The sequence below is a fragment of the Diabrotica virgifera genome, chromosome 1 (genome assembly GCF_917563875.1).
Source record: "Diabrotica virgifera virgifera chromosome 1, PGI_DIABVI_V3a".
In the NCBI taxonomy this organism is placed as follows: Eukaryota; Metazoa; Arthropoda; class Insecta; order Coleoptera; family Chrysomelidae; genus Diabrotica; species Diabrotica virgifera.
This window is the reverse complement of record NC_065443.1, coordinates 97,560,598-97,571,018: the sequence shown is the minus strand read 5'-3', so window position 1 is coordinate 97,571,018 and position 10,421 is coordinate 97,560,598. Positions and strand designations below refer to the sequence as shown.

At 32.0% G+C, this 10,421-nt stretch overlaps 1 protein-coding gene across 1 annotated transcript; it reads right to left on the bottom strand.

The window, feature by feature from the left end:
* Positions 1-1,888: 1,888 nt before the first annotated feature.
* On the bottom strand, positions 1,889-3,468 carry LOC126891298 (uncharacterized). Its single transcript, XM_050660480.1, has 2 exons — positions 3,401-3,468; positions 1,889-2,531 (listed from the first exon to the last, which is right to left on the bottom strand). Exons 1-2 carry the CDS (start codon positions 3,466-3,468, stop codon positions 1,889-1,891), a joined length of 711 nt encoding a protein of 236 aa, XP_050516437.1.
* Between the last annotated feature and the right edge of the window lie 6,953 nt (positions 3,469-10,421).

Below are 10,421 nucleotides of genomic sequence, written 5' to 3'. Positions count from 1 at the left end.
TGTTTGTATTTAAAAAAATTACCACAGTCGTTACCACAATACTGATGACGTAATGTCCAACACATAATATAGCACTGAGTATTTAGAAAGCTTTAGCTTTGAGTATTTAGAAACTGTCTTTCGGTCCTTTTCCTAGACGAAGAGAAGGTAAATGCGTGGCCTAAGTGTCCTCTATTTGCTTTCTCTTATTTTCGTCGTCTCTGTGCTTATATATTGTAAAAGCCGGAGATACAGGATGCAGCCAGAAAACAGTTAATTAACGAAAAGTCTTAGATTTAAAATATTGTTTATTATATATTTATTTCAATTATTCTAATTGTTTAAAAAGTAGTAAACTTTGTATCTAGGGCTTTTCGTTGATTTCCTCGTAATACGAGAGATGTCGCTAGATGGCGTCTTAAAAGGTGGAATCATTGTATCGCGATGGTTTCCCTTAAATAGGCAGATTGTTTATATTTCTTTTAGAGTTGTGACTGCATAGTTTCACTGAGGATGCATGAGGATGTTGAAATAGCTATATGGAGATGGTAGTCCAACTCTGAATAAAATATAAACAAAAACTGCCTTTATCTGTTTACATAATATAGCAATTGAGGGCCATACATAAATTAAAATTGGCGTTTCTTAAGATAGTCTAAGAGCTAGTGAACCCTCCGACTAACGGTCGTCCTGTAAGGCTAGAAATTTTTCTAGTGATAATTCATAGCACACCAAGGCTAACAACCATGACCTGGCAGGCCTCAGCGTTGCACGTGTATCTACCAGGTGAATCAAAAAGTGCAAATTTAGGAGGTAAAATAAACTTTCTCCTGTAAGGTTTAAATTTAAGTATGTATTTGAGTTAGTCATTTAGAAGAAATGTGTAAAATGACAGGCGATTCTGAAGAGCATAAGACCTTGCCAGGCGAGGGGAAAGATTAGGGGTTTTTCCTAAAATTATTCTTAAAGTTAATTTAATAAAAAAATTTTTTGTACACCCTGTATAAATAATTATGTTAATGTTTATATTTGTTAGTAGAGAATTAAATAACCTTTCAAATGAGCTATCACACAACCCCTACTCTCATTTAAAAAAATCATCGGTTACGTTATCACGCTCGGATGGATGACGTCACTAATATATATATGCCAAAAAGTCCTAATTTAAAAATAAAAATCGACCTGTCTGAGGATTGCTCTTGAAATTTGACCATTCTCGAGATAATGAATTTATGCCAACTCAAACGTCCTCACTTAAGGAATGAACAGACTGCTGCAATTTAATCGTTGCGTCAACGATAACATCGCAATGCGAAATTTTCGCGAGACGAATGGCCACAGCGGTTAACGAGAACCGACACATAGGTGCAATGATTTCTCGCAGCGACAACGTTAGTACTGCGTTATATTTTGTTATCGCAGTTGGTTGCGTTTTCTGTCATCGTCGTTGCGATTTTACAATGGTTCCAACAGAGAAATTAATAGAATTAGTTAAAAAATATCCAATACTTTATGATTTGTCATACGAGGACTATAAAAATATTAGAAATAAGGATGAAATTGGTCAAGAGATGAAAGAATGCCGTAAGTATTTTAGTTGTAAGTTTTTATTCACTTTAATTATTATATTAAATAATAATTTTTATACATTCACTTTAATTATTTTAATTTAGAGTTTTTATTCACATTTCAAATATTAAAAGAGTTAACAAACTTTTCTCTAGTTGAAAATGCTAAATTGGTTGCACGCCTTGGGTCTCTTTCTATATTGATAAAAGCTCTACCTGAATTTTCTTCAGTTTCTGAAAACTCTCGTCCTTGTTGGTTTACTTTAGTGCGTAAAAAATTATGCAAAATGCAACAAGTTTCAACGATTGAAATTGTCGTTTCAACTTTTGTCTCAATTGGCCTAAAAAATACTCGCCATTTTTGAGTTAATGCCAAATGCATTTTCCACCACACGTCTAGCTCGACATAAACGAGTATTATAATTTTCTTTTCGTCTGTCACTTCTAGATTGCTTGTAGGGAAAAGGTCTCATTAAAAAAGATTTCAAAGCAAAGGCCTCATCTCCAATCAAAACATGTGGACAAGGTTCCACTTGCCCAGGAAGATTTTTATCTTCAGGAACATTCATTAAACCTTCTTCAAACCTCTGGCCCATGTTTGAATTTTCAAATATGCCTCCGTCGCTATTTTTTCCGTAGCCTCCTACATCAATGAATATAAATTTATAATTAGCATCAACGATGGCCATTAGTACAATTGAGAATTTTTTCAAATAACAAAAATGGTTTGACCCGGTTTTTCCAGGGCACTTTATAGTTACATGTTTTCCGTCCAAACTGGCGATGCAGTTAGGAAATTGCCACATGTTTAGAAAATCTTCAGCTGATTTTTGCCATATTTCTGTTGTCGGTTCGGGAAGATAAATAGGCTGTAATCTTTTACGTATAGCTTCACATACTTCATTTATAATTGTAGATACTGTTGAAAATCCAACATGATAACTGTACCCTATTGTACTGAAGCTCTCGCCTGTTGCTAAAAACCTAAAACAGTATATTTTTTAGGTGAGGAACTAAAGAGAAGGTGGAGAAGTTTACGTGATCTTTATGTGCAATACTTAAGAGTAAAACACAGAAAAAAAAACAGAAAAAGACTCCACAGATTTATTGTTTCTATCATATGCAGGCTTGATAAAACAATTTTCTGGAAAACGTTAGGCCGAAACAAAATTACAAATTGCTTAAATAATTGCCAAGCAAGAGTTAATGCATTATGAAAAGCAGCAGCAGCAGCAGATAATTGAACTATACCAGAGTGCTCAACCATCAACTTCCAATAGTTACACCTCTGATTCGAACTTCTGTGAAACTCCACTTATTTCACCGGACCAAGGAACCATTTCCCATGAAGATAATCCAGGTACCAGCAGTGCAGATTGAGAACAATCATTTCCGACTTCAGCAGGCACCTTTTAACGAGTTTATACTCCTTTGTAATGTTGATATATAAAAAAATATTAAAATAAAAATACAATGAGTGATGGTTTACCTCAAAGTAATGGCTAGTCTTTCTTCCGCTGAAATAGATTCATGAAAATTGATATCAAGCTTAGAAATATCTTCCCTTTAAGTTTACAATTTCATCAAAATAAGCAATTTTAATTCTGAATTATTTATAAAAACGTTTTTCGTCATTTCGAAGTTGTTGCACTATTAACGTACGAAATTCTCCTTTTTGATGTCTTTCCAAATTTATCTCATGAGTCCAAATTTTTCTTTTTCTATAAAAAATATAAATAGATATTAAAACTTGCACAGTATATGAAAACAGATATTTGGTATAATATTTCCAGTTGCCTAGTGAGTACATAACAAGACAATCTTTAATTTTAATATATATTTAGATATTTTACCTTTGATCTTCCTCGTCTGCTAAAGCTACCAGCAAGATCAAATCTTCCTCCGATTCCGAAGAATCCATTCTAGACTATGTTGTTGTGATCGGTTCAACGTGATCAATGAGAAAAAACACGTTGTCGTCACGACGAATAATCGCAGCAATGTGTTCATCACATGAAAAAACGCTGTCGCTTATATTGCGAGAAAAATCGTGTCGTCGACGCACCGATTAAATCGCAGCAGTCTGTTCAGTTACATGGTACGAAAGTCCGGACCTGGCAGAATCCCAACCAACACCTGCAGCTTACTCTGCAGTTTCCACCAGAAGTTTGTTAGATTGTTTCATTATATTGGCATTGTAAAATTCATTATTATTCTTGGTCTTGTCGAGTTCAGTCATATTTAAAATTGTAGTTTAGAAATAAAAATATTTTTTAAAAACCGATTTCATTTTTCGAAATCCAAAATTGGCGCAGTCAGTAGGATTTGTGCGAGTCGCGAAACTGTGAATTTCGTATTTATCGGAAAACAGAACTTTTCGGGACTTTGGCGTTTTAACACCTTAAGTGCAAATCCAAACGAACATTCCATTTTGTGGAAAGCAGCCCCAGTGGAAAGCAGCCCTTCAGTGACAGCAGACCTTCATTTGGGTAGACGAATTTGGAGAAGTAGTTGGCAAAGACTATCGAGGTGAGTGCCAAGTTTCCTTCTTGCCTTCCTTATTTATTTTTCATAAATTCGGAAGATAGTTTTGTTAAGACATTGTTTATGAAACGATATTTTAATTTTTATGATTGATGAAGATTCCTTGGTAGAATCTCTTAAGAATTTAAAAGTAAGCTTTAAAAGTAAAAAGAGTAAAGATAAGAAAAATATTAAAATGGCAACTAGTCAAGCTGAACGTCGTCCTATTAATTGGGAATTATTTAAATCAAAAATTTCAAATATTAGACCTTATGATGGCGATACTAATACCTTAAACAAATTTATTTCTCTTTGCGATAATTTAGTTATTACATATAGAGCATATAATGACCAAGAATTAAATAATCACATTTTTGAATGTATTCAAAATAAACTTGTAGGAAAGGCTGAGCTTATGGTAGGAAATAGGGTAGAATTAAATGATTGGACACTTTTAAAAGCCGCGCTTATACAATGTTTTTCTGATAAACGTAACTTAGAATGTTTAACACAAGAACTGACTAGAACTAGGCCACAAAGAAATGAAAATTTAATAGAATTTGGAAATAGATTACAATTATTGAGAAGTAGTATAGTACAAAGAATTAGCAATGATACTAATCTTGATGCAAATCAAAAAGTTGTTTTCATACAATTTTGCGAAAATACAGCACTAAATACTTTTATTGCGGGTTGTACCGGCACATTAAGAAATAATATGCATTTAAAAGCACCAGCTTCTTTAGAACACGCCATAGCTTATGTAAATGAATTCGAGAACTTCGAAAAACTCTATTCCGATATTAATGACAATAAATCACACCAAAATAGAAACAATTTCAGAAAGCAGAATTTCCCTAATCCAAACAGGCAATTTTATAATCCTATGAGCAATCAATATTTTCAACCAAACTCTTCTATTCCCCCAAATCCAAACTTTAATACAAATAATAATTATTTTCAAAATCCCCCATGGCCTCGCCAACCTATTAACGTACAGCCTCAACAGTTACCCCCTAAAAATCTCCCAACGAACTCAGAAGTCTTCGGACCTTCCCGAAATACGAATATTTTCAGACCAAATCAAATTCCCCAGCATCGCCTTCCGAAGCCGGAACCGATGAATATGTCTACAAATTCTAGATTCCCGTCAACGTTCAATAGAAGAACAAATAATTTTAGGAGAAACTATTTTCAAAATAATGGGCAAAAGCCAAATATAATAGCTGAAGAATTATATAATAATGATTACGATGGACAGGAATGCGAACAGACGCATAGCGACGTCGACGCAGATATCCATTCCAGTGAGCAAGTAGATTTAGATTATTTTTCTCAGAATTTTCAGGAAGCCGCCTCAGAAAACCAAATAACTTAATCGAATTGAATTTAACCTCTAATAACCCTTTACCTTATATTACTATTTCTAATCCTCCATTAAAATTATTGGTAGATACCGGTAGTACTAAGTCAATCTTAAAACCAAGTATTGCTGAACAATTTTATTCAGATTGTATATTTCATTCCAACGTTTCAATTTCCACGTCTCTCGGTACGAAAAATATCAAATACCAAGCTGCGATACCAGCGTTTCAAGAATTTAACCGCGACAATATCTTAAATTTCATATTATACGACTTCCACGAATTTTTCGACGGCGTGGTCGGTATAAATGACCTATTAGAGAGATTTTGCACCTCTTATTTTGCAATTCCGTTATGGTTATTGTTATACTACGTCTGCGCAGTAGCGAATATATGATCCGTTATCGTTATTAAACATAAGGGATTCCGTAATTTACGGAGGTTTAAAGTAGTGCTTATCGTTATCGTTATAGTAATGGTTAAATTGCTTTGTTGCCAGAATGTAAAAAAATCAGTAAAATTACATTTACATAGATTCTAATTTTGATGACCTATAAATTAAAATATCAAAAACTGTTCAAGTATATGATTAAAATTACAATAACGTTGTGAAGTGAGGTTATGTTTAAATAATCATAACGATAACACGAAAAACGTACTTGACAGGCTGCAAAAACTCTGCTTTTTAACGTTGCCGTAATCGTTATGCTTAATAAAGTTAACCATAGCGGAGCCAAAATCAGCGGTTATTTTAAGAGGTGCAAAATCTCTCTATTATCAATGAGGTTTAATATTGACCTTAATAATAAATGTCTTGTTAGCACTAACGCAATAATCCCTATCAAATTTAGAAAACCATCAGACATAAAGTTTGAAATATCTGTTGGCCCTTATGAAAAGATTTTAAAGGAAGTGCCCGTGACCGTACCAAACGGTGAAATATTAATTGATAAGATAATTTTAGGTGATATGTATGTACCAGAAATGCTAACTGTAGCAAATAATGGTTTAGCTTTAGTAGAATTTGTCAATGAAACAAATAAAAATTTATCTATAACTTTATTAAAACCCCTATACGCTTATCCATATAATTCTAATGTTTATCAATGTTATAAATTTGAATTTTCTAATAGACAAAATAAACATAAAATAGATAAAATGCAAATACAAAATCTTGTTAGAACGGATCATATGAACGCAGAAGAAAAATCCGAAATTATCAAATTAAGCTCTCAATATAAAGATATATTTTTGAAACCCGGTGACCCACTTACATTTACGTCAAAAGTAAAACATGTTATTAAAACAACCGACGAAGAACCTGTACATGTAAAGTCGTACAGATACCCGTATGTCCACAAGGAAGAAATTAAAAAGCAAATTGACAAAATGTTAGACGACGGGATTATTAGACCCAGCAGCAGTCCTTGGGGATCGCCGCTTTGGATCGTAAAGAAGAAACTCGATTCTTCCAATCAACAAAAATTTCGTTGCGTTATAGATTATAGGAAACTTAACGATAAAACCATTAGTGATCGATATCCGATACCCAATATTACCGAAATATTGGACAAATTAGGACGAGCACAATATTTTACTACTCTTGATTTAGCTAGCGGTTTTCATCAAATCGAGATGAGCCCCTGCTCCATAGAAAAAACAGCATTCAGCGTTAATAATGGACACTACGAATTTTTAAGAATGCCTTTTGGCTTAAAAAACGCATCATCCACCTTCCAAAGGGTAATGGATGAAATATTAAAGGATTTACAAAATAAAATCTGTATGGTATATATGGACGATATAATTATTTTTAGCACAAGTCTCCAAGAGCACATTCAAAATTTAAAATTAGTGTTTGCAAAACTAAAAGATGCACAATTAAAAATACAAATTGATAAATGCGAATTCCTCAGAAAGGAAGTTGAATTTTTAGGGCATATAGTGACCCCAGACGGAGTTAAGCCTAATCCAAAAAAGATTAAAGCTATTAAAAATTTTCCTATCCCTCGTACACAGAAGGAAATAAAATCATTTTTAGGTTTGTTAGGATACTATAGAAAATTTATTAAAAACTTTGCAGCTATAACTAAACCTATGACCATGTGTTTGAAAAAGTATCAGAAAGTTATCCACAATAAAGAATTCTTAGACTGTTTTAATATTTGTAAAAATCTTTTAACTTCAGAACCTATTTTAGCTTATCCTGACTTTAATAAAACTTTTCAATTAATAACAGATGCCTCTAATTTCGCAATAGGCTCTGTTCTAATGCAAGATAACCATCCTATATGTTACGCCTCACGTACTTTGAATTCAGCCGAAATTAATTATTCAACCATAGAAAAAGAGTTATTAGCGATTGTATATGGTTGCAAATATTTTCGACCTTATCTCTTCGGTCGCAGATTCCAAATTTTAACTGATCATAAACCCCTTCAGTGGTTGTTCTCACTTAAAGAGCCAAACTCTCGCTTAGTAAGGTGGAGACTTAAGCTCGAAGAATTTGATTATAATATTCAATATTTAAAAGGAAAAAATAATAAAGTAGCCGACGCACTTTCTAGAATTAAAATAGATTCCGACTTGAATGCTATCGAGACAGAATCGATGGATGTTAATTTAGGCGACATAAATGAAATAATAGATAATGAACTAAGCAACTTAGACGATTTACCGCAACTTTCAGAAGGAGACCTTGACTCCTTACTAAATGATGGATCAACAAATAAAATAAATATTATTTCGGACATACAAGTTCGACCCCCTTTCGAAAATCCAGAAACAGAAGACTCAGATTTAGAAACGTGTCATACTTCTTTAGAAAATCCAATTCTAGGTATACCCATAACCGAAAGAGCTTTAAATACTTATAAAAATCAAATTATAATAATAGGTGGAGAAATAAATAAAATAAAATGCAAAAATGAAAAAATATTTGATAATAATAGATTTTATGTTACTTTACCCCAAAGAAATATTGAAGAAAGTATTTTTAAATTTGTAAAAGAATATATAGACCCCAAAAAGATTTATGCATTGTATTTTAGAGAAAATATTTTACCAGAAACATTTGTAGTAATAGTTCAGAATTATTTTAAAAATTCTGCTTTTAAATTTGTACATTCCACAAAATTTTTAACTGACATAATAAATACGCAGGAACAAAAAGAAAAATTAGAATATTATCATGTACACAAAAAAGGACATCGTGGTATAAACGAAGTAAAAATGTCTTTAGGATCACGTTACTATTGGCCAAAAATGGCAGAAGATATCGAACAATTTATAAATAATTGCGAAACCTGTCTTAAAAATAAATACGATAGAAATCCTCCAATTATAAAATTTAGTTTAACTCCCACTGCATCAAAACCCTTTGAACATATTCATGTAGATGTCTTTAAAATTTCTAATCAATCATATTTAACGATCATAGATTCATTTTCGAGATATGCCCAAGCATACCCTTTACCTAGTGTCAATGGCACCTCTGTAGTGGAAAATTTACTTCTCTTTGTAAGCCACCATGGTTTACCATATAAAATTACCGCCGATTGTGGCACAGAATTCAAAAATAATGACCTTAAAGATTTTTGTAAACTTCACCATATAGAACTACATTTCACAACTTCTAAAAATAGTAATTCCAACTCTCCCGTAGAAAGGTTTCATTCTACATTAATAGAATGCTTTCGCTGTCTTAGAGAGGAAAATAAAGAATTAACCCCTAATCAATTAATAAAACATGCTATTCTAAGTTATAATAATTCAATTCATTCCATCACTAAATTTACCCCATTTGAAATCATAAAAGGACATATTAATAGTCCAGATCCTTTTGACTTGGACGATAACCATATATTATCTTACTATGTACAAAATCATAAAAAAGCAAGTAAACAGTTATATGAAATAATAAAAACTAGAAACGAAGAAACAAAAGAAAAAATAATTAATAAATTAAATGAAAATCGAAATGACCCTCCAGATTTTTCTAACCAAGACGTTGCATACGTCAAAACAAAATTGCGCGATAAAAAGGCACCCAAATTTAAAAAGACTGAAATTGTTCAAGATTCAGGTCTTATATTACAAACTAATAAAGGAAATTACCATAAAAATATAATCAGAAAACCCAAAATAAAACCAAAAATATCTTTTCAGGAAAATGAAAATCCGGACAACGTGTTTGCTCCTGATATTCCTGGCACTTCAACATAGATGTGAAGGAGAAGATGTAAAAATTACTCCTATATCGAACCCTTTGTTACCCATATTGTTAGGACCCTGTAAAATTATTTACACTAAGCATACTTTTATACACTATCTAGATTTAAGAGAAGTAACTAAACAGATAACTAGTTTAACTAAACATTTTTATAGCCTTAAGAATAGTCTAATAGTAAGTAATGCTTCTAACCCTATATCTTTTCATAACTTAGCTGAACAAATGACAAAAAGAACCGAATTCTTAATAAAAATTCTTGAAAGAAAATTTGAAAATTTAAATCCACATATTCGCTCTAAAAGAGGTTTAATAGATGGAATAGGCAAAATTAATAAATGGGCTTTTGGAACTTTAGATGCCGACGATGGAGAACGATACGATAATGCAATCAATATTTTACAATTAAATCAGAAAAATATAATTCATGAACTTAACCTTCAGTCAACTTTGTACAAAAAGCTTGTTAATCATTATAATCAGTCTTTATCAACCTTATGGCAAAATCAACAAAAATTGCAAGACAATATTGAAAAATTTAAATATTCATTAGAAACCAAAATAATTACTTTGGGTAACTACATAACTTATCAAAGTATCCTTTACCAAATTAATCTCGATTGCCAAAATTTAATAACATTTATTGACAATATTGAAAATTCGATCGTTTTCTCTAAATTAAATACTCTTCACAATTCAATAATATCTACCCAAGAAATCTCAGAAATGATGTCATATTTATCACATATATACAAAGAA